The sequence below is a fragment of the Solanum lycopersicum genome, chromosome 2 (genome assembly GCF_036512215.1).
Source record: "Solanum lycopersicum chromosome 2, SLM_r2.1".
Lineage (NCBI taxonomy): Eukaryota > Viridiplantae > Streptophyta > Magnoliopsida > Solanales > Solanaceae > Solanum > Solanum lycopersicum.
In genome coordinates, this window is record NC_090801.1 from 61,454,829 (window position 1) to 61,480,053 (window position 25,225).

The 25,225-nt window shown below is 32.1% G+C and overlaps 2 protein-coding genes across 14 annotated transcripts; both read left to right on the forward strand.

Annotated features, from left to right (window-relative positions):
• Positions 1 to 8,009: 8,009 nt before the first annotated feature.
• LOC101267670 (PH, RCC1 and FYVE domains-containing protein 1) lies at positions 8,010 to 14,736 on the forward strand. 6 transcript variants are annotated; one of them, XM_010318257.4, is made up of 9 exons: positions 8,010 to 8,393; positions 9,061 to 9,147; positions 9,692 to 9,781; positions 9,880 to 9,954; positions 10,084 to 10,278; positions 11,059 to 13,125; positions 13,617 to 13,763; positions 13,941 to 14,338; positions 14,428 to 14,736. In XM_010318257.4, the coding sequence occupies exons 1-9, from the start codon at positions 8,343 to 8,345 to the stop codon at positions 14,546 to 14,548; spliced, it is 3,231 nt and encodes a 1,076-aa protein (XP_010316559.2). In that variant the 5' UTR covers positions 8,010 to 8,342; the 3' UTR covers positions 14,549 to 14,736. The 6 variants fall into 6 exon arrangements, 4 of the variants coding, with proteins under 4 accessions (XP_010316559.2, XP_010316560.2, XP_025885216.2 ...); XR_011214765.1 differs by having other exon boundaries at positions 8,050 to 8,393; positions 13,617 to 13,774; XR_011214766.1 differs by having other exon boundaries at positions 8,074 to 8,393; positions 9,692 to 9,788; positions 13,617 to 13,774.
• A 1,155-nt stretch (positions 14,737 to 15,891) lies between these two features.
• LOC101267372 (pentatricopeptide repeat-containing protein At1g06710, mitochondrial) lies at positions 15,892 to 25,225 on the forward strand. 8 transcript variants are annotated; one of them, XM_010318256.4, is made up of 7 exons: positions 15,892 to 19,290; positions 20,233 to 20,320; positions 21,728 to 21,811; positions 21,929 to 22,002; positions 22,130 to 22,312; positions 23,240 to 23,395; positions 24,840 to 25,225. In XM_010318256.4, exon 1 carries the CDS (start codon positions 16,173 to 16,175, stop codon positions 19,113 to 19,115), a length of 2,943 nt encoding a protein of 980 aa, XP_010316558.1. In that variant the 5' UTR covers positions 15,892 to 16,172; the 3' UTR covers positions 19,116 to 19,290; positions 20,233 to 20,320; positions 21,728 to 21,811; positions 21,929 to 22,002; positions 22,130 to 22,312; positions 23,240 to 23,395; positions 24,840 to 25,225. The 8 variants fall into 8 exon arrangements, with proteins under 8 accessions (XP_010316558.1, XP_004232674.2, XP_010316556.1 ...); XM_004232626.5 differs by having other exon boundaries at positions 15,983 to 19,290; positions 21,728 to 21,823; XM_010318254.4 differs by having other exon boundaries at positions 15,983 to 19,290; positions 21,728 to 21,816.

A 25,225-nucleotide genomic window follows, 5' to 3' on the forward strand; every position in this document is an offset into this window, starting at 1 on the left:
TCCCTATCAAAGACGATGTCATACACATGACTCAAATATAAAAGCATCTTATTAAGAATAAAGAAATACTTATAATTCTACCGCAAACATTTTGATGGTATAATTAGTCATTTTTTTGGCTTAAACAAGGAATATATATTTTGGTTCTATGAGAATTTGGAAAGAAACATTTTATATTATATTAATATCCAAGTTGTTGATTTGAGTGAGGGGAGGGAGCTAATGCATTAATATGCACTCAAATCATCAAATTCTTGGGAACAAAGTGTGCATTATGCCATCAAATCGAGTCAAAATGATTTTATATTATTATTTGGCAAAAAAACATGCATGCATGTATAGATTTTGGTGATGTGCATATTAATTTGAAAGTTTGGGGCAATTCTCAAGCATGTCTCCTAGCCATTGTCAATAAGGTGAAAACCAATGTGTATAAGAGCATGTGGAGATGAACCCATTGTAGCAGACCCTATTGATAAATGCCCATAAAATCAATCAATTTTAATTAGGTAAGTCTATGGATCTTGACAAAAAACTCATGTGGATTTGTCCCAAGTGGTCAATATGTTAGGTAGTTTTGAGATATAACTCTTGACCTTTGTTCTCTCTATGCACAGCCATCCACATGACATGCTATTATGTCATTTCTTGCCTTTTTCTAAATAGACCTCTTATACTATCTAATTATATTGACTTATTCAACAATTTTCACATTGATTTATATGTAAGTGCTCTAATTATGTATCTAAAGTAAAAAAGAACTAGAAATATAAATTTATATTAAGTGAACATCCATTTTTAGCAATGGGATAATAATTGAAATGGTACTTTTTACTGTCTCGATTTAAAATTTTGAATCTGCAGTGGATCATGATTATAAATATAATTTAGATAGATTATTCCCTTGGGGTTTATAAATAACAATACATATTCTATCTAATATGATAACTTATAAGTGAGGCAATAGTAATATCATAACTTATAAGTGAGGTTTGAGAAGCAGACTTTGTATTCAAATTTTTGATAGACTCTCAACTCAAAAGATAGGTTATTCAGAAAAGGATTACAAGATAAAAATAAATAAATAGTATAATATTAAAATACAAAACAAAATAAAATGGCAAATAGTAGAAACACACTATGTGATTACTCAACTGCCAACTAAACTATTCTAATTATCAATCTTCATATCTTCTTATGTAGAATCACATCTTCATATGTTATCATCTAATCACCTTAAGATTTCTAATATTTCAAACAAAAAAGAGATGTGTAATAGCTAAAAACAAAAAATACCAAACTGTTATTCAACGTACAGGGAAAAGAGAAAAGGAAATCAAATCACCCTTTTCTTTCAATTATATATATATGTCGTTGTCCATTATTAGGATAATGTCAAAATCGTGTACTCGTTAGTACGTATAACATGTCGAGATTGCAATAATATCCAGTAAAATAGAAAGATGTAGCACAGTACTTAATTAATTCTCAATTAATTAAGTTTCAATGTTGCAACTCCCATATATTTGTGTTTCTCTTCTTTTATTTTATTAAATAAAAAACAAATTATTTTATCCTTGTTTATTTGTAATGCCAACAAGAAAAGACTTTTTATTTTTCAGATTAAAGTCGGTGCATTAGAAAGAAAAAACAAACTTATCCATGGACACATGGGCATAGTGATTTACCATTTGTTTCAGTTTTGTTTGATTTATGGTGAGATGTGTAAAAAATGATTTTGAATTTCACTCAATATTAAAAGTTAGCATATTAGAGGAGAATTGTTCCATTTTAATTTTTGAAACTGTCCATCCCTTAACATTTGATGTGAAATCTTCAAGGGTGCAGTTCAAGTCAGAACATATGGTGTATGGACAATTTAACTATTAGGTCTTCATTTATTATTATTGATAAATAATAACTGAAATTAATTGTATATAAAGCTAGCCTTGAAGAGAAGATTATCAAATCACATTAAAGAGATCACTTATTTATTAAATGATCAATGTCAAGCTCTTTAATACTCCACCTTACATCCAAGCCTGGATCTAATGTGTGGATAGTTGAATCCTGAGGGTCATTATCAATAAATAAAACTATATTTTAAGATCATATAAAAAAATAAATTTTAAATTTGATTTAATTCTAAAAGCTAATCGTTCATAAAAATTAAATTATTAGAATCATATTGAAAAAAATACCAATCCGTTAAACATCTGGAGTGGGACTCATGAAACAAGATGGCTACGAAACAGGTTGGGGACTGTGTGTCCCAACACATATTTTTGATTGATAAATATGTGGACCAACTAATAGCATGGCTATTGTCAGATACACCATACCAAACTATACTTTGTTTAGTTATAATTGTTTTAATGAAACTATTTTCTGCCATACATATATATATATTTCTCAAGTCTCCACCACCACATCATCCTTCATGAATTGTACTAATCCACTAACCCCACCCCCATTAAATATAATATAGTTAAGTGATAAGAAATGTATGTGGTCACAAAATTCACCTATCATCAGATTATATAGACAGAAATCTTTGAGTTTAAATATTATTATTATCTAAACAAATTTTTATATATTTTGATTGGAGAAATTATAAAAGACAGAATATTCAGTATTTTAGTGAGTGTGCTACTATTTTATAATTAAGGAGAAATTAAAGGTATTCCCGCTCTACCAAATTATTGATAATGATAGTATATGGATGGATATACGATGTAACATAGGTTTGGTTAAATTTGATAGCTAGTATTTATCGATCAAACTCAGTAACTTAGATGGTTAATAATTTTTGAATTTATTAAATTTAAATCTTGAATTCGTTTTAGAAATAATCACACGAAAATACCCCACCCAAGAAGGTTATGTTGAGTCCATTAATTTCTTAGAACAAAGCAAGTCCAACAATGACGATAAATTATAATCCTAGTAATGAGATCTTGTGAACGTGGTGTGTATATACACTTATCTGAATAAAGATACGGTCAAGTAATGTTCAATGACCTTGTAAATTTATGTAATATGTGTTATATAATAATTTATGGTTGAGATTCATTTTAATTATATACTCATCTTAATAATAAATTTAAATTATATACTCATCTTAATAACACAAACAACAAAGTTATCAACTATTTTTTTAAAAAATATCAAATAAAGCAACTAAGTGTATCCAAGCTAATATTTTCAAGAAAAAAGATTAAGATTGACGGGCATGCGAATCGAGAGTTGACGATAAGACTCAATTAATAACGCAAATACTTTCAATCAGGTATATTAAATTTTCTTTTTCAATCTTAGTTATTCTTATTTTTGAAGATATTAGTTTGGATATACACTTAATTGCTCCATTCAATAGTTTTAAAAATAAAAATAATTGACAACTTCATTGTTTTTATTATTAAGATGAGTATATAATTTAAATGAATCTTAGCCATAAATAATCATATAATACACATGGCACGAATCTACAAGGTCATTATACATTACTTGACTTAATTATACTTGATCAAATCTATATCCCACTTATCTCTACCTGCCATATTTTTTGAAATAGGAAAGTCCAATTAAACAAAACAAAAAGATTTAACTTTCCTCTATCCTTTCAACGTTCAAACCTAACACATAATCTCATTCAACAAGGTAGGCCATATTCTATCATCTCTAAAAAGTTAACCAAATTACTCAAATCTATCTTTGTAGTTTCTAATCCTGTGTGATTGAGCCCACTTGATGTTGTTTGTTGGCTACTTTAATAAATTTATGTGTCATCACTTTCTTACTTTTGGACCCAAAATGTACTATAGTCATTGTCTCTTTTTATTCATCAAAAAATATTTGGACCAATTTGTTAGTCACTTTCTAATCTTCCCACTGGAAAGCTAGTTTTGTCTTTACTTTTCAAGTCTTAATCACATACTTAATTTTAAAGGCTATAAGGGGTAGTGGTAGTTTACCATATTAGTAACAAACATTGTGACATTAATTCCCTAAAAGGGAAGATCATGTGATTAATGTCTTTATAATTGAACCCTCTAATCACTCATTCTTCAAAAATAACAGTTCCTTGTGCCCTCAACTGGACCATCATACGTAATTACTTGTCATTTCTTGTAATAAATGCACTACTTTTTCACTTAATTATAGATCACTTTAAATTCTTACGTTTAAAATATTCACCCCTACCTCTCCTCGTTTAGTTTTAGTAAAAACTTAGTTGGAACATTTGTGAATGAAAAAAGTAACAATTATTGAACTAACAAAACTTTTTTTTATGAAGCGCAAATCATTATTTTCTCTTTTTGTATTTCTACATAAAAAATAACCGAGATAAAGTATAGTTTTTATTTTTTTTAAAACAATGATATTGGTATGCACATGCACGCACAATAGCTAGCTGCACAAATTCCATTAGGAATATTCAAATAATTAAAGTGTAACTAAGCTTAAGTTCCAACATGGATGATATCATGATAGGCCTCTATTTAGTTGCCTATATCGATACTTTAGGTGTGTGTATATATAGCCCACAAAGTTATTATTTTTTAATGCGAGTTCCAAAGGGTTACATCTAGTTCTGCGCCATTTGATAACTTAAAAGATATTAAAAGTACGATTAATTTTGAGGTTCCATGGATAAAGTCAGATTGTGGATCTATAATTTTATAGAATTAATAATTATTATTTTTAGATAAATAACTTAATATTTAACTAAGTGTTGAAGTTTCAACCTTTTCTTTAAAAAAAAATATAAATGTGTGCATATAATATTATACAATGCTTAAAAAAATATATATCTTATTTACCGAAAAAAAAGGAATTCCTGTGTACCATATTTAACCTATAAATTTGCCCCATAAATAAAGTACAAGAATAACATCATTGAGCAAGTATAAATATATATAATTAATGGCCGTAAATATGGACAACTAGTACCAAACATGTACACATGGTGTTTGGAATACTTATTATCTATTTTCAAAGTTTTTACGTATGTGTATATATATATTTTTTAATTTAATATTGTGGGATAATTGCACTCTAGTCCTTTAAGTTATTGTTTTAAATTCTGGAATTCTCGTAATATTTGATCAAAGTATATTTGAGTTTAAATAAATTAAAACTTATATTTTCTGTCCTTTAAAATATATCACAGTTAATTATAATTATAATTATATTTTTTGGCACTGCGAAGTGTGAAGCATTGGTAATAATATATTAGCACATAGCTTAGTGTTATTTTATAAATATTTCTATTTGAAGAAAATCGAGCGTGTAATTGTCATAAGTGAAACTGTAGTATCTCGAAGGTCATCCTATCTTCTTTATTTAAAAATCATATATATACAAAATCTAAATTACTTAACTTTTAATTTTGTTGGTCTTTTTTTTAGATTTAGAATCAATTTGAATAGACTTAAAAAAAGTAGCTTTTAAAAAGTATTTTTGAAAGTGTTAAAATTTATTTTTAAAATAACTGTTATGTATTTGGATAAAAATGCTGAAGTCAAAAAAAAATTATTGATGTGTTTGGCAAATAAGTGTTGATAAACATTTTTTTAATCAAAATGTCAGAAATACCTATAAAAGTTGTTAAAATGATAAAAGTTGATTTATTAATAAAAATAATATATTTAATTATTATAATAATAAATAAATAGTAATAATAATAATAAAATAATATCAAAATAATAATAATAATAATAAAGAATGATAAAATAAATAATAATAATAATAAATAATATAACAATATGAAAATAATAATAGTAATAATAAATAAATAATAAATAAATAATAATAATAAATAATAATAACAAAAATAATATAAAAATAATAACAATAACAATAATATATAACGTATAATAATAATAATAAAGAATCATAAAATAAATAATAATATATAATATTAAAATAATAATAATAGAAGAATAATTAAATAATTAATACTACTACTACTAATAATAATAAAAATAAAAAAATAAGGACGAAAAAATAAATTATTTGATACTTAAAAAAGCTTTTAAGCTAAAAAAAAAAAATCTCTATTTTATCTTTTAACTTTTAGCTTAAAAACTTAAATTAAATCACTTTTAATATTATCAAATATTTAAAAAAATTAAAAATTAACTTTTAAATAAATTTAACTAGTTTTTAAGCTAATTCAAATTGACTATTGCTTCGTAAAAATTTGTCTCTTCTGTTGCTTAATGTACGTTAGTACTTTCATTGCCTTAAAGTATTGTCAAAAGTCCAATTACTTCTAAATGCCTATATTCATTAAAGGGATGCGTGTTTTCATATTTTTGTCAGAAAACACAAATAGATTACACAACCGACTACCGAGTATATTTTTTTACTTTCTTTCGCTTTTAATTATCAATATTTTAAAAGTTAAACGATAAAAATTTTAATTAATATTTTATTATATAATTTTTTATTATTTAAAATATAAAAATTAAAATTTATAATACTTTTCGTATAATTTTTGAATATTAAATTTTTTTGTTTATAGTATTAAATTAATGTAATCAAATTTAATTTTAAAAATTAATCAATATGATTTTCAAAAAAATATAACATGACAATTAAAAGTGGACAAATAAAATATGCTATTTGTTATTTTTATTTATTATTTGTAACATATGAAGATTTTTTCAAATCTTTTTGGAAGAATTCATACCATTAAACATCAATTAATAGAGATGATGTTATAAAATAATCTATATTTTCTTAATAAATATGTTAATTTAAAATATGAGAGAGAACAATCAATATTTTTTACTTAATTAGATATTATATAAATTGGCGAAATAAACAATTAACGAAGGAAATTTTGGGGGAAAATATATTGGCACTTAATTTACGCAATCAAACCATTGAATTCAAGGTATTTTTATATCTTCTTTAATTTTTAACTTAAATTAATTTGGTATAATCATCAAGGGCTCGACATATATTTTTTAAAAATTCTTTAAAATGAACTTTGCTAAAACTCGTCAATTCCCATTAAATACATATTTCAGTCGAGTGTAAATTAAATCACACGTGAAAAAAATATTTTATTCATAAAATTACATTTAATGTATTATTATTGCACGTCTAAGAGCAAATAATTTCCAACATCAACAGCTTCTAGACATGTTTTGGTCTCCATCGTAAAATATTACTGGAGAAGAAGAAAAAATATATAAAGGAGCTTAATCATGTGCTAATTTTTATAGGACTTCCTTAAAATAATAAAATAAAAAAGGCTAAAAGAGGATGTATTTATGGAGTTTTAAGTTTGGTACTGTACACACGTGCAACTTGATTAGCTAAGAAATCATTTCTTAATTTTTATTTCCTTCCACGAAACCCCAACACAGCGAAGACTCCTCACTCATCATTAAATTAAATAATAGAATCACTAACATAATTTTCGTTATTAGAGGGTTAGGATTCACACATCATAAATTATTTTTTACAACGAAGGCAAAATTTTAAAAATTAGCACGCAGACGAACAATATTTAGAGAAGTAAAATAGTCGAAAGGGGTTCGACATTTAATATATATATATATATATTATACTATAATTTTTCGTCGAAATGAGTTCGAATCAGTAAGGTGGCTTTGCCACGGTAGGTAATTATATTTGTCAAGTACTACTATATAGCTCTAAGCCAATCAGACACTATCAAACCCAAATTAAGACGTGGACCGCGAGTAAATAAACTTGAATCTGATATCATAAAACTAATTCAATCTCAAAAATTAATTGATCATGTTAAGAGCATTAAATTTATATAAATTAATTAAGATATGAGTCACGAGTAAATCAATTAAGGATATGAATTACAAATAAACTAATTACTCTAACGTCGTAAAAATAATTCAATCTCAAAAATTAACTCGAAATAAAAGCATTGCCTATGTTTAGGAAAATCAGTGATAGACTCTTACCCAACTAACAAGTAACAATACAATAAATAAATAAATAAATAAAAAGAAAACGGATGACAATTAAAAAAAACAAGGGTTGGTTGATGATTTTGATTCTTCATTGTAGAATCACATCAATAGATTGAACAAAAAAAGTCATTTTCATTCTCCTCTCTCTCTTCTTTAACAACTTCTACTTTTCTTGTTCATTGTAGATCACTTGCTTCAAGTACTAAAGCTTCTTCAATTCTTTCTACTACAAATTCATTTACCAATTTTTGGGTTTTCCCACACTTTTCTTCTTTAAGGTTTTCTTCTGAAGAAACTTTAATTGTTTCACATTCTTCTTCTCTTCTTGTCATTCTTGTGTTTATTTTTTTTACTTACATGTGATTCTTGGTAATAATGGGTGAAGAACACTTGACCATTGATCCTTCTGATAGAGCTGTTGAACAGGTTTTTCTTCTTTTCTTGATTTCATTGTTCTGTCTAGTAAATTCTTTTTTTTTCTCCCTATACTAGATTCTGTTTTCCCTGTTATGTATATTTTTAGTAATGTTAACTAACAAGGGGTTAACGACAATTTCTTTTAAATTACCACAATTGTTTGATCAAGGCATTGAAAGCTCCTATAGTGTTACATGAGGAAGCAGTTTTAACATGTCTGTGACAATCTTGTATTTGTGTTTATTGTCTGTAACATTTTCTTTAGACCTTTTTTTTGTTGCAGTTTTATAGTATTATATAGGTCTAGAGAGCTGTTAATACATGAAAAATATGTTTTTGTTCTTGTTGCTTTGGAAGATTAAATTAGAAAACTTTATGATCTCATTACAGCTTCTTCTCACATTTGGTTAAATTTTAAACCTTATGTCTCTTAGATCTTCTTCACTAATATTATTTTCCTTGATGATGGCCTCATATAACCGATGACAATTTGTTCGGGAGTAGGCACAATTACTGTTGTTGTTGTCTCATGAGTCTTCTATGATCAACTTATGGTTAAATTGCATATTTAACTTTTTTTTTTTTTGGTTATATAATCTCTCTTGGTAATTGTAGAGTGAAAAACTATGTTTTTTTTCTCTGATATCACCCCTTTATTTGTTGTTACTTCCTCCAGGCAATAGTTGCATTGAAGAAGGGGGCACATCTTCTGAAGTATGGTAGAAGAGGGAAGCCCAAATTCTACCCTCTAAGGTTATCCGCGGTAAAGTTCTAATGAAACACATCTCATTCCTTTTAACCAAGAAAATTGTCATAACAAATAATATAATGGTTGGAATTTTGTACTGTCTGGTATAACTGAATAACCAATTGTTCTTATTGTCAAAAAAGGAGATACAATAAATTACTCTAGTTTTCGCTGTAAAATATGGCTTGACGTCCACTTGTATGCAGTCAATGGAGAGTGTTATTAGGATCTCCCATTACTTTGATCCCGATGGTGAAAAAATGATGATCTATTCCAACTGCAGAACTAAGAAGACAGTAAATCCTTGTACATTAGAATTCAACTTAAACCTCTATTAGTCCTTCTTTTCGACAGAAACAATAATATTCGAATTGTTTTAACAATGAATTAATAATGAGATGGGCAAAGTTCCTCTTTGCTTGAAGTGTTATTATTTGTATGTGGATGTGCCTCTTGGATTGAGATTGTGCACTAAACTATGGTTCAAGCTCATAATGTCATTGTCATTTGATGTCTCAATTATTGTTGGTAAAGTAAATGGATTTTTCTTTCTTTCCAGGATGAGAAGTTTTTGATCTGGTACTCTGGTGAGAAGGAAAACCAACTGAGGTTAAGTTCAATCACGAATGTCATCCGCGGCCAAAGTACTGTAAGCAGTGAGGCAACCTTTCATATTAATATACATGACATATTCTCAAGATATATGTGAGATTTCCTTTTACTTGACAAGATTTTTTTTTAATTAAGGTAATTATTCAGCCTGAAATGGAAAATCAATGCATATCACTTATATATGGAAATGGCGAGCGCACTCTTGATCTGGTATTTTGTCCATTACTCCTAATTTAATTGAAGGATGTTGTACAACAGTACAATCATGCATGATTTGTATTTCTGTTTATCCTTTTGTTGTAATTTGTTGTTTCTCTTCTTTTTATAATTTATTTTCAGATTTGCAAGGATAAAATGCAGGCAGAGACTTGGTTTGTAGGCCTGAGAGCTGTAATATCCAGGACTCATCATCACAGGATGGTGGACTCTCTGAAAAGCAAAAGAGGTACACACAGTTGCATCAGTAGTCCAGCGGGTTATATGCGGAGGAAACAGAATCTTGGACTTTCAGCAAAGACAATCAGACTGTCTCAGGTTCTTGACATCTGTCTTTGTTTTATTAAGTTCTCAATGCTTAACCTTTTGATTAACTTATTAACTGTTATTATCCCTGTGTTTATTCTTCTTCCGTCTTCAGAATGTCCTACTATTTTGTTCTTGTCTGTAAACTAGCTTTGATATTGTTCTTAGTAGTTTTATCACTTGACTTCTGTGAAGGATCTCGATTCTGTTAGTTCCTGAAAGAATGAATTTGCTCCAAAAGCTTCTGTTTCCGGTACACAATCTAGTACTTATATGTTAAGTTGCCACTTTGATGCTGAATTTGTATCAAGTCTGTGAAGGACAAACAGAAAAAATAAAAATTGCTGGTGATAATAATGGCTTAAACAACTAAGAGAGAAAAAAGGATTGGTAATAGACAGTGGTCGATATTTATTCTATAGCTTCTCGAGAATTGTAATCTGTAACCGATTAAGTAAAAACTTTTGTAATCGTTATGAGATCATTCCTCATGAGTGCTTCTCCGTGATGTGGCTTGATGTCATTTTCTACATTGTGTTCAAATGTTGCTGTTGGTTAGTGCACCTGTACTTTGATATCAGTTACTTTTCTTTTGCGAGTTCAAAGCTAAAAAGGAAACTTGCATTTTGATCTTTTATTTCTCAAGATTATCTTTCTTATATTTTCTGTCCTTCTGTGGCTATGTATTGTAAGACCTGTAATGAATAAGTTCTTTCTTATCTGAGAGAACTAAAAATAAAACATCCTTAATTTGCCATTACTCTAAAAATGATATGTACTTATTTGATCAAGGTTCGCAGCTTAGCGGGGAGTCCCACTCAGTCATTTTCAGAAAGGTGTTTTACTGACGGCTTATCATGTTCTTCCGAGAGCTTTTTCTCAGAATCAAGCCTATCAAATGTAATGGATAATTTTACTTCATGTTCGTCATATTTTGAACCAGATGACTTAAGCCAGACGAGAGCATCTTGTGCTGGGACTGAAATCCAAACTGATATGCTTGCTCCACTTTTACCATCCAGTAATGAGTCAAGACCATTTGGAAAGAATATACTGCGGGATGTTTTTATCTGGGGAGAAGGAGCAGAAGGGGGGTGCTTGGGGGTTGGGGAAGTGAAGTTGGATGCTTTGTCACCCAAACTTCTTGAGTCCACTGTGATGCTTGATGTACAAGCAATATCCATTGGTAGGAGTCATGCTTCCATAGTCACCAAACAAGGTGAAGTTTTTTGCTGGGGTGAAGGAAAGAATGGACGTCTTGGGCATAAACATGATATGGACACTGCACGACCAAAGCTGGTTGACTCTCTTAACGGGGTTCGAGTAAAATCTGTCTCTTGTGGGGAATACCAAACATGTGCCCTGACCTTTTCTGGTGAACTATATACATGGGGGGACAACTCTCTTTGTGCTGAGTTGGTAGGTGAGGAAAAGAAGAGAAGCCATTGGCTACCAAACAGAGTATGTGGTTCTCTGGGTGGTGTAAAAATCTCTTATGTTGCTTGTGCAGAATGGCACACAGCAATTGTTTCAACATCTGGGCAATTGTTTACTTATGGAGATGGAACTTTTGGGGTTCTTGGTCATGGAAATCTCCAAAGTGTTGCTCAGCCCAAAGAAGTTGAGTCACTTAGAGGTTTGTGGGTCAAATGTGTTGCATGTGGGCCATGGCATACAGCTGCAGTAGTGGAAGTCATTGTTGATCGTCTTAAATTCAACAATCCAGGTGGAAAGCTGTTTACATGGGGTGACGGAGATAAAGGAAGGCTTGGTCATCCTGGTGAGGAGACAAAGCTCTTACCGACCTGTGTGGCAAAACTTGTTGATCATGATTTCATTCAAGTATCCTGTGCAAGCACGCTAACCGCTGCACTATCTAGCACAGGAAAAGTTTATATGATGGGAAGTGCAGTGCATGGGCAACTAGGCAATCCAGAAGCCAAAGATAAATCATTAGTGCTTGTGCAAGGAAAACTTAGGGAGGAGTTCATTACAGAGATATCCTCGGGATCATATCATGTTGCTGTGCTAACATCAAGGGGAAGTGTTTACACATGGGGGAAAGGAGAAAATGGACAGTTAGGATTAGGTGATACAAAAGATAGAAGTTGGCCAACTTTAGTTGAATCACTGAGAGACAGGCAGGTGGAACATATTGCTTGTGGGTCAAGTACTACAGCAGCAATATGTTTGCACAAATCTGCATCTAGTACTGATCAATCATCTTGCAAAGGATGTAACATGTCTTTTGGAATTACGAGGAAGAAGCAAAACTGTTACAATTGCGGCCTTCTCTTCTGCCGCACGTGCTGCAGCAAGAAAACCCCAAATGCCTCTCTAGCCCCTGACAAGACTAAAGCTTTTCGGGTATGTGATCCATGTTTTTATCAACTTCAGAGGATTGCTCAGTCAAGCAGGTCATCCAAGCTTGAAAACCGTAGTCCAAGACCCTTACCGATTACCGTAAAAGCAGTTACTTGTGAGAAAGTAGAGCGAGACGAGGCAGATACTACGTCAAGTCGAATGATGTCGACAAAAAAGTATCTTACTGAGAACAATCAATGTTTTGACAGAAGGTCTGCCAACAGTCTAGGAGAAAGTAGGCAGTTCTCTGATCCTGTTACGTCCTTGATGGATAGTTTTCCAAGATGGGGCCAAGTTCCTTGTCCAAAAGTCTTTAGAAGAGACTATGTACAGATGAGAACCCAAAATCCTCATTTGAGGAATTCACTGGCTTCAGCTTCTCCAACTTATTTCGTAGAACCAAAAGTTGTCCTCTCTGCTGGTCTAACTATGGAGGAAGACTTTCAAGAATCGGAAAAGATCCTACTTAAAGAAGTTTGCAAGCTAAGAACTCAGGTAATCCTAATATCCAGAGTAGAGACTTTGTTATTCAATTGCTTATACTTGGCTGAGAGTCTGAGACCATTAAATGTTGATGCACAACTCTGTCTGTTTATAATTGTTGCTTTGCCGGTGTACTTATGTGAAGTAATTCAGCATGAAGCTTATTGTTTAACTGGTTTAAAAAAATTTCAGAGGTGAATAGCACAACCAATATGTTTATTTCACATATAGTTTCAAGATTCATATTTAACAGATGTTCCCTGCCAATTATCTCAACTTACATTACTGACTTCAGTTGTATAGATGGATGGACATTGAGAGGGCAGTTTTCTATTATAAAACTTTCTGTATATATGCCTTTCACATAGCATAACATGAACATCAGCATTCTACTGTAAGAACTTTAGATACACAGAAGATTGCTTCTCTTCTCATATAGTGTTTGATTGGTCATACTTAGTAAAAATGGTCACGATTCTGACTGCTTTGCATATGTACTGTAGGTTGAAAGTCTTGAAAGATTATGTGAAACAAGAAAGGAGAAAATTCAAGAGAGTCAACAAAAAGTTGAAGAAGCCTGGTCAGTGGCTAAAGAGGAAGCTTCTAAGAGTAAAGCAGCAAAAGAAGTTATAAAAGCTTTGACATCTAGGGTAACTATTTTGTGAGTTAATTATTTTGGCTGTCTCCTTCTACAAAACAATTTGATCCATAGTATTATCCCTTGGCACAAATTTTTTAAAGAAACTATTTTGTTGATATGTCCGTAATTCATCTGTGGTGGGATGCCTCTTTTGTTTTTCCGCTGAAACTTGTTATGCTAATTGCAGCTTCAGGCAATGTCAGAGAGCTTTTTTGCTGGAGCAGAAGCTAATGTTCAAGCTATTGCCAATGTACTGCAGACCACATCAACATATTCAGATAGCCAAAATCATACAAGTGGACACCGAATTGTTGTGCCTGTTGCAAACACACAACTAGAGGAGAGAAATGTTGATAGCCTATGTGGTTCTCCAATCGTATTCTCTAGTACTTTAAGATCCTTCTATAACAAAGAAGACAACGTGGAGTCCCGATCAACAGAAGAGTCTTGTAAAGAAACTGATCATGTCCAAGCTGGGATCAGAACATCAAAAGTTGAATGGGTGGAACAGTATCAACTCGGTGTCTTCATTACGTTGACAATACTGCCAAGTGGAAATAAGGGACTCAAGCGAGTCAGATTCAGGTATATCTCCTTTCATAAGTTGTATAATACATAAAATTTTCCACCTTTGATAATAGGTTACCAAATGGTGTTTTGGTTGAATTTTGCAGTAGGAAAAAGTTCACTGAGAAGGAAGCAAAGAAGTGGTGGGAAGAAAATCAGCTTTCTGTGTACAAAAAGTATGATGTTGAAGGATATGAAAATGTGAACCAAGTTTTGCTGAAGAAGTAGTCTCCACTTCCCTTTTTCTTCACAATGTAAATTGAATATGATTACAGTAGTGATTAATTTCAGGTTACAGAAAGGATTATTTAAGGAACTTAACAATGTAAGAGGAAAGTGCAATGGTGTATTGCCAATGGAATATGGAAGGACTATCATACATAATTAAATATAAGGTTGTTATTAGTATTTGATAAGTCAAAGTTCTTTTTCTTAAATTATGACAAAAAAATCAAATGTTTTCTAAGATGTTTTAATTAATTTAAATTCTTGTGACTTAGATTTTTGATTGAATCAAATGTTTTCTAAAACTATAATGTTTGTTCCAATGGTTAAAAATTTTATGGTGAATATAAGAAAAATACAAAATATTTTGAGGCTCTGGTTATTTAATTTTTGAAATTTATGGAGTGACAAAGTACTCTAATAAAAAGCATTTTTATTGTGATATTTTGTATGAAATACTTGAAAAAATGATAAATAATATCATAATGTTTTGACTTTTGATATACTTGGGTTACTTTATCCATAAGCTTAAAAGTTTTGATTGAATGCTTTGTTATAAAATCAAGCTCATGGCAATATAAATATAAAGAGATGAAAACAAGAGAAATAAGATGGAAGAGAAGACTTTCAAGTGTGTTCTACAAAAGGTGAATGATATCTCTATTTATAGAGTTGAGATATCACCCCAAAGGTCACCATGATAAATTCCCAATTAGTAGGTACATAGTTATCCAAATGGTTCTTATCGCCTTGAAAACATGTATACATGAATACAATTAAGTTTTGAGTATATCTAAAGGAAAATCCACACAATTCAATGGATTTATAACATGCTTAAGTTTTTCCATATGATATAAGAATTGTTACAAATATAATAACAAAAAAAAAATTATAGACAAAGTAAGTAATAAGATGAAAGTATAATTTTTTTAAAAAATTATGTTTTTCCAAGTGTATTATATATTGCTATCTCAAATTTATATTTATGTTTTGTTATATCAAGAGAGATCATTATATTGTCTTAAATATGATATTAATTAAATCGATCACAGAATAGATTATAGAAGTGTGAGAGATTAGGAAAATGTTATGGAAGATCAGGGAACTGTTTTAATTTTTAATTTTTTAGTTCATTTTATCGAAACACATTTTCTCAACTTATTTAATTAAGCTTCTAATTAATTCGTTTTGGACAAGAAAACTAATTAGCGTGGCCTTTTAATTTCCGCTTTAAATAGATTTTTTTTTTATCTCTCGATATAAATATAAAATACGCACTTAATGTCCTCTACAAAATCCATTCATAATTTACGTTAAATATGTTATGGACGACTTGTTATTGAATTGGAGATCTTAGAATTTTTACATTCTCCAATTTATTTCATTTATCATATTTTCTTCTCCACAGACTATGAGAAAATATTAACTTTTTCTATCATCTTTACTTTTTCTCTATTATTCGGTAAGAATAGAAATTAGTTACTACGTATCTTAATTTTTCAAAATAACAATTGTTTTATTTGGTTTTTTTAGTATTGGTAAAATTACAGAATGCCCTTTCACTTGTCATTTAAATCCCGGCTGTCGTCCGGCGCCTCCGCAACGGCATAAAACCCTTAGCCGTAGAATGACCTTAAAGCTCTTCAAGTGTGCTCTTCCCATTCGTTTTCTTGGTAATACATTCAAAATTTCTTCAAGATTCATGTGCGCCGACAATAAACTCGATGAACTGGTAGACTCACTATTGAAATTCCCAGAAGATGAATGTACTCCACAAGAAGAAAATAAGTTAAAAGAATCATCTTTTTCAGTTCAAGAATTGGGTGTTTTGCAAGATTCAATCTTGAGTTCAGTTAGCTCCAAAACTGACACTGGTAAGTTTCCAGAAGATGTTTTCTTGATGATAAATGCTATTAGGAACGGTAATGATGGGTTTGGAGAGAGAACTGAGAAAGCTCTTCGGTCGTTTAGGGAGAAACTCAACCCTGGTTTAGTGGTTGATGTGTTGAGAAATATACATAACCCTGAATTAGGTGTTAAGTTTTTTAAATGGGCTGGTAGACAAATTGGGTATGTGCATAATGCGTCTGTTTATGATGCTTTGTTGGATTTAATAGGATGTGTTGGTGTACCACAACATTTATTTAATGATATAGGAAAAGACGATAAAGAAGTTCTTGGAAAGTTGCTTAATGTGTTGATAAGAAAGTGTTGCAGGAATGGGTGGTGGAATTCAGCACTGGAGGAGCTAGGGAGGCTCAAGGATTCTGGTTTCAAGCCCTCCGCTGCCACTTATAATGCATTGGTTCAGGTGTTTCTGCAAGTAGATAGATTGGAGACTGCATCTTTAATATACAAAGAGATGTCAGAGTTGAATTTTAAGATGGATAAGCACACAATAAATAGCTTTACACGATCATTGTGCAAAGTGGGTAAATGGAGAGATGCCCTTGATTTAATTGACAAGGAAGAGTTTGTGCCTGATACAGTGATTTATACTAATATGATTTCAGGATTATGTGAAGGTTCCTTCTTTGAAGAAGCAATGAATTTTCTCAACTTAATGCGCACTATTTCGTGTATTCCTAATACTGTAACATATCAAGTTTTGCTTTGTGCACTCTTAAACAGGAGAAAACTTGGTCGCATCAAGAGGGTTCTGAATCTTATGATTTCGGAAGGTTGTTATCCAGGTCAGAAAATATTTAATTCTCTTGTACATGCATATTGCAGATCAGGAGATTACTGGTATGCCTACAAATTGCTCAAAAAAATGGATGGCTGTGGCTGTCAGCCAGGATATGTTGTTTACAACATATTGATTGGTGGTATTTGTGGCAACGAGGAGTTACCAAGCAAGGATGTACTAGAACTGGCTGAAAATGTATATAGTGAAATGCTGACTGCAAGACTAGTACTGAATAAAGTCAATGTGGTCAATTTTGCTCGATGCCTCTGTGCGTTTGGAAAATATGAGGATGCTTTTAGTGTTATTAAGGAAATGATGAGCAAAGGTTTTGTACCTGATGTCAGTACATACTCGAAAGTTATCGGTTTTCTTTGTAATGCCTCCAAAGTGGACAAGGCATTCCTGTTGTTCCGAGAAATGAAGAGGAATGGAATTGTTCCAGATGTTTATACTTACACAATTTTGATTGATAGCTTTTGTAAATCTGGCCTCATTCAACAGGCTCGTAATTGGTTGAATGAAATGATTCAAAAGGGTTGTACTCCTAATGTAGTGACTTACACAGCTATTATCCATGCTTACCTCAAGCAACGGAAAATTTCAGATGCAAATGAGCTCTTTGAATCAATGTTAATGCAAGGATGCATCCCAAATGTTGTCACTTTCACTGCTTTGATTGATGGATACTGTAAAGCTGGACATTTAGAGAAGGCTTGCCAGATCTATGCAAGAATGAAGGGGAGTTTAGATACCCCTGAAGTAGATTCATACTTCAAGGTTAATCTTGATGGTAATAACGAACCAAATATTGTTACATTTGGAGCTATGGTTGATGGATTGTGCAAAGCACACAAGGTGAAGGAAGCTCACAATCTTTTGGATATCATGTTAGCGGAAGGATGCGAGCCAAATCATATTGTGTATGATGCATTGATTGATGGGTTTTGCAAGGTTGGTAAGCTAGATGATGCACAGGAGATATTTGCTAAAATGTCAGAATGTGGATATAGTCCAAGCATATACACCTACAGCTCTCTAATTGATAGGCTATTTAAGGATAAACATTTGGATCTTGCTGTAAAAGTCTTGTCTAAAATGCTCGAGAGTTCTTGCCCCCCAAATGTTGTTATATACACAGAGATGGTAGATGGTCTTTGTAAAGTTGGTAAACTAGATGAAGCTTATAAACTTATGTTGATGATGGAAGAAAAGGGTTGTCATCCAAATGTTGTAACCTATACTGCAATGATTGATGGATTTGGCAAAGCTGGAAAAGTGAATAAATGTCTTGAACTCATTGAGAGTATGGGTAATAAAGGTTGTGCGCCAAATTACATAACCTATTCAGTTGCAATAAAGCATTGTTGTGCTGCAGGATTTTTGGATGAGGCTCTCCAACTCCTTGAGGAAATGAAACAAATAAGTTGGCCAAAACACATGGCCAGCCATCTTAAGGTTATTGAAGGCTTCAGACGGGAGTACTTAGTCAGTCTGGGTATATTGGAGGACATGAGCGACAACAATTTTCTTCCAGTTATTCCAGTTTATAGGCTTCTAATTGATAGATATCAAAAAGCTGGAAGACTTGAATCTGCCGTTGAGCTACTTAAAGAGATTTCATCTTCTTCGCCATTTCCACATCTTGATAAGAGAATGTACTCTTCTTTGATTGAGTGTCTTTCTGTTTCAAACAAAATTGATCTGGCATTTGAGTTATATGTGGACATGATGAACAAAGGTGCAGTTCCAGAGCTGACGGACTTTGTTAACCTCATCAAGGGCTTAATAAGTATGAATAAATGGGAGAATGCACTTGAACTCTCTGAGAGCTTGTATTACATGCTACATGCATCGAAGTCCACCACCATTCAGCTCCTTTAGAGGTCAAGAAATGATAACATTGAGACCATCAAATCCTGAGGCACTACCTGCTGGCACCTCATATACATTCTTGGAGCTGCACTGGTTGGAAGGCTGCAGTTTGGCCTTTCTTATTACCATATACCTGCTCTGGCAGCTGAATGAGCCAGTATTTTCTGATCGAGCCGTTAAACAGGTTTTTCTTTCTTCAAATTCTGTTTTTTTTGCTTGCTTTCATTGTTTTGACTAGTAAGTTCTTGTTTTTTCCTGGACTAGATTCTTGATATTTGCCGTATTCCCCTTTTTATGTTTATATTTTTAGTATTGTTGTCTAACAGTGGTAAAGAATAATTTCTTTTAAATAATCACTATTGCGTAATCAAGGCATTCAGAGGTCCTATATTGTTCCATGAGGAAGCAGTAATTTTTTGTGACATTCTTGTATTTGTTTTGCAGTATTTGTTCCTCCTAAAGTAAACAAGTTCCGAGTGAAAGCTATATGTATCAGGGCCTTGAGCTAATTGCTTTTATTTAGACCTTCTTTTGCAATTTTATAGCATAATATAGGTCTAGAGGGCTGATGATACACATCATAGTATAAAAGAAAATACTTGCGGAGATTCATTTTTAAAAAGTTGATGAAAATATGTTTATGTTCTTGTTGCTTTGAAAGATGAATAGAAACTTGATGATCTCATTAGAACTTTTTCTTTGACATTTTCCCTCCATATTTGGTTAAATTTTAAACTTAGTTTCCTCAGAAAGATTATATCCTCTAATTTGGTCATTCACCAACACCATTAAATCTTCTTCTTGCTTAAGTTAGCTCACTAATATTATTTTCCTTGATGATTGTCTTATTTAACTGACCCTATTTGTTTGGGACTTAGGTACAGTTGTTGTTGTCTCATGAGTCTTCTATGATCAGCATATGATCTAATTGCAGATTTAACATTTTTATTGTTAGATATCTATTGGTAATTGTAGAGCGAGAAATTATGTTTTTTGCTGATATCACCCATTCATATGTTTTCTTTCGGGGTCACGTTGCTGTTGACGATTTAAACCAGCAGGAAATTTTATTGTACTAACATCTTTTTTTCTCCTCTTGTTACTTCCTCTCTCAAACAATGTCCAGGCAATAATTGCATTGAAGAAGGGGGCACAACTTTTGAAGCATGGCAGAAGAGGGAAGCCCAACTTCTATTCTCTTAAGGTTATCCGCGGTAAATTCTTAATGAAACATATATCATTGCCTTTTAACCAAGAAAGTCGTCATAACAAATAATATAATGGTCGGAATTTTGTACTCTCTGGCATAACTGAATAACATATTGTTCTTATCGTCAAAAAAGGAGATGCAATAAATTACTCTAGTTTTTGCTGTAACATATGGCTTGGAACCAAATTATACCTTCTGCTGAATCTCCCATTACTTTGATCCCGATTGTGAAGAAATGATGATCTATTCCAACTGCATAACTAAGAAGACAGTAAACCCTTGTACATTATAAATCCATTTGGACCTCTGTTAATTCTTCTTTTTTGACATGAACGATAATATTAAAATTGTTTTGATAATGTATTAATCAGAGACGGGCAAAGCTGCTCTTGACTGGACGTGTTATTATTTGTATGTGAAAGTGCCTCTTGGATAGAGATTGTGCACAAAACTATGCTTCAAGTTCCTAATTATTAATCAGACATGCATCTTTTTGTTGTCTATGTTCTGTTCTTCATCTTAAAAGCAAAGATTTATTTGGGATGTGCGGAGAAATGTGAACTATTTTGTAGTATTAAAGAAGCCTACAAGAGCTGGTGTTCATGGAGAGTTGGGCAACCCATCATAAAAACATGGCGTATGGTGCCTGCAGCTATTTTTTGGTGCATCTGGAACGAAAGGAATCGTAGATGTTTCGATGGGGTTTCAATTCCTAACCACATTCTTAAATCCAACTGTTTAGTCTTGTTATATAGTTGGTTCAACCTGGCCCCTGTAACCACGGTTAATCTTTTTTTGGATTTTGTGTGCTCTTTTGTCATCTAGTAAATCCTTGTACAGGACCAGATACTTTTTTTTGCTGTAAATATTTTCCTTGCATCTTCTTGATGCTTTCTAATGAATTATCCTTCCTTGATTAAAAAAAAAAAAAAGAAAAGCCAAAAAGGTCAATGTGGATGCTTAAGCATAATTAATCTTGAAACTAAAATCAAGGGTTGCATTCTTAGAGGATTGATGATTTTTCCATCAAACAAGTAAAGAATTTATAATTAACTGATGGACACAATACCAAGTTCCTCTCTCTTAAACCTCTTCTAGTCTGTAGTCTAGGCATCTGCATTTCATGGAAAGGTTGAAACGTAGAAAAAAGTAAACATTTGGTGCTTGATCTTAAGGTCTAATGTGTTCTTATAAAGACAAAGTTGTGTCTCTATGAAAGTCTAATTTTAGATGGACCACCGAGGAATCTGTATGTTTGTCCTTCTAAACTCCTACTTTTATCTAAAGCAAGTTAGACCTATATCACCACATCGCAGGCCAAACCATTTTCATTTTTCTGTTTTATGAATCATTACCATTTGATGTTTCAGTTATTGTTGGTGAATTATGTGGGTTTTGTCTTTCTTTCCAGAATGAGAAGTTTTTGATTTGATACTCTGGTGAGAAGAAAACCAACTGAGGTTAACTTCAATCACAAATGTAATCCGCAGCCAAAGTACTGTAAGCAGTGAGGCTACCTTTCATATTAATATACATGACAATTTTCAAGATATATTCTTAAACCGTGAAATTTCCTTTTAAGTGACAAAGAGTGTTTTGTTTTCTAATTAAGGTAATTCTTCAGCCTGAATGAAAGTCAGTGCATATCACTTTTATATGAAAAATGGCAAGCGTACTCTTGATCTGGTAAATTGTCCATTCCTCATAGTTTAATTGGGGGATGTTGTATAAAGTACAAGCTTGCGTGCTTTGTACTTCTGTTTGTCATTTCATTAACATTTGTTGTTTCTTTCTTTTTATATTTCATTTTCAGATTTGCAAGGACAAAATGCAGGCTGAGACTTGGTTTTGTAGGCTTGAGAGTTATAATATCCAGGACTCACCATCACAGAATGGTTTGGATCCTCTGAAAAGCAGTAGATGTGCACATAGTTGCGTTAGTAGTTGGAAGAAACAGAATCTTGGACTTCCAGCGATGACAATCAGACCTTCTCAGGTTCTTCACATCTGTCTTTGTTTTATCAAGTTCCCAGTGCCTAACCTTGTGATTAACTAACTGCTATTATTCCCTGTATGCAATCTTCTTTCATCTCGGGATGTCTTTCGATTCTGTTAGTTCCTGACAGCATGAATTTACTCCAAAAGTTTCTGTTTCCAGTACACAATCTAGTACTTGTTTGTGGAGTGGTGAGTTTGGTGCTGAATTTGTAACAAGACTGTTTGAAAACCTGTGATGGACAAACAGAAAAGTTAAAAATTACTGGCGATAATAAATGGCTGAAATAACTAGAGAGCAAAAAAAAGATTGCTTATAGACAATGGTCAATGTTTATTCTATAGCTTTATCGAGAATTTTAGTCTTGACTGATTAAGTAAAAACTTTCATAATCCTTATCAGATCTTTAATCGTGCTTCTCCCTAATGTGGCTTGACGTCATACTCTACATTGTGTTCAAATGTTGCTGTTGGTTAGTGAACCTGTACTTTGATATCATTTACTTTTGTTTTGTGAGTTCAACTCTAAAAAGGAAACTGCATTTTGAGAATTATGAGATGGGAAGAAAGAATACCTAAGATGGGTTCCAATATAGGAGATCAAAATTCATCTGCTGCACAATGGAATGCTTAAATATGCTACTTTGTATAGATGGATGGACATTGAGAAGTCATTTTTCTGTATGTATGCCTTTCACATGTATGTTTGTTTTTTCTATAGGCTCTGCATATTTTGTGGCATAGCATGAACATGAGGTGTGTTGGCATTCTACTATAAGAACTTTAGATAAGCAGAAGATTGCTTCTCTTCTCAAGCTAATTAGGTGGAAATATGCTGTTTCTCTTTTCGTGTAATGTTTGATAGGTTATAGGTTCTAATTAGGTGCCTCAAGAGTCAAGATTCTGACTGCTGTGCATTATACTGTAGGTTGAAAGTCTTGAAAGATTATGTGAAACAAGAAAGGAGAAAATTCAAGAGTCAACAAAAAGTTGGAGAACCCTGATCAGTGGCTAAAGAGGAAGCTTCCAAGAGTAAAGCAGCAAAAGAAGTTATAAAAGCTTTGACATCTAGGATAACTATTCTGTGAGTTAACTCTTTTGGCCGTCTCCTACTATAAGACAATTTGATCCATAATGTGCGTCAATTTATTACCATTTGCCACGATTTTCCTAAAGAAACTATTGTATGAATCTGTCCATAATTCATCGGTGGCCTGCATAAATGTTGTTCTCGATGCAAAGGCCCATACAATTACCTTTTCCAACTATAAATAATAAATATGCCCTTTGATCGCTACGTAAATTTGCTAAAAATGCCAATGCCGCATCACCACCTTTTCGGACACCTGAACTCTTGACTCAAAATCTTGAGAGTTGAGCCGTATAAATCAACCCCAAAGCTAAAGCAGTCCTTTTAGGATGAGGTTGATGCTTTTATATGTCTTGATCAGAGCCTGGTCCAGGTTCGAGAATTTCCCTTTATAAAAATGAAGAGTAGAAGGGCTCATCCCAGAAGTTTTTCCTAGAGGTGAAAGGGAAGGGACAGTGGTACTTATGCAGGTCGGGTTAAATGAGCTCCATGGGTAAGTAATTAAGTGCAAGCTCCAACTGATGCCATTGATGTAAAAAGGACATCTATTATAGATTGAGCTAAATGCTGAATCATAAGTAGGGTACCAAAAATTCTTGACTTACCGCCAAATCGTGCTTTTCCTTTATTACTATTATGTTCTAACCTTACATCGTTAAAGTAAGGATTAAGTTATAGAAGTAGATACGAAATAGAAAGAGAGGAGAGGAGAACTTTACTTCTCTTGTGAGGCATAAGCAACAGCAAACAATCTCTAACTAAAAAGTTTAAGATCTTTCGCATCTTGTTAGTGTTCCGTGACCTTTGTTGAGGTTTTTGATCTACCTACAAAACCTAAGTCCATCTTCTTAAATCATGGATCATGTCTGTTATTTCTTGCTACTATTTGTAGAACTAAATTCAGGTGTGTTCTGTGCCTCTGAACAAATTGTTGTAGTTTGTGACACTCCACTATATGTTTTTGATTTCACCTCTACAAGAAATGCAAGACTTTGTGTTAGAGGCTTAGAGCCAAAAGAAAAAAAAAAGCAATGAAAAAGAAAGAAAAAGGTGACTTGTTGTAGCTGCTCAGGTGGTTATGTTTGAAACCTTAGTTTTGATAAGAGTCTTGCAACTGTTATGATTATGTAGCTTATAAATTGAGAATGATTTAAAGGAGAGTTTTTGTAGTATGGTTTAAGTTCCATTTGGTACCTAAGTGTCCAGTCATATATCATTTTTCTCCCATAATGGAGTCTGGTAAAATGTGCTTCTCACAAGCCAAAGCATAGGGTATCACTGCCAAATGTTGACTCATCTCCTTTGTGTTGTTTATACCTTTTCTTTTTGTCAGTTTCTAATATTCATAACATGGAAATGCTAATTTTTGTTTTTCATCTAAATGCTGTCTATTAGCTAGTTGTTCTCATGTGGGTAAAATGTTGTTTCATGATGACAGATTTCCTGGGATTGTGTATGTGTTTTGGAAAAAGTTCAGCAAGAATTAAGTCAACTGATGAGCGAAATTTATACATGATAATGAAGGGAGGGACAGTGCCTGAACAATTTACAGGGATCTTTACTTTCTTCTACAGCGGTGAAGGTCGTTTGGTAGAGTTTATAAGAATAATGTAAAACATAGGGGTCGTTTGGTAAAGTGTATTAGCAACAATAATGCATGCATTAATTATGTATTAGTAATTCCTTGTTTGGTGCATTTTTTCATAGTATGCATTAGTTATACACTCTATTGTATATTGAGGAGTGTATTACTAATACCTAGAAATCTATGATTTTAGTAATGCAAAAGATTTAATGCATGCATTAATATGGTTAAAGACTCAA

Coding starts and splice junctions, on each gene's coding strand:
- LOC101267670 (XM_010318257.4), top strand. CDS start 8,343: ATGGGTGAAGAACACTTGACCATTGATCCTTCTGATAGAGCTGTTGAA. Junction 9,955..10,083: donor GCGAGCGCACTCTTGATCTG/GTATTTTGTCCA, acceptor ATTTATTTTCAG/ATTTGCAAGGATAAAATGCA. Junction 13,126..13,616: donor TTTGCAAGCTAAGAACTCAG/GTAATCCTAATA, acceptor TATGTACTGTAG/GTTGAAAGTCTTGAAAGATT.
- LOC101267372 (XM_010318256.4), top strand. CDS start 16,173: ATGACCTTAAAGCTCTTCAAGTGTGCTCTTCCCATTCGTTTTCTTGGT.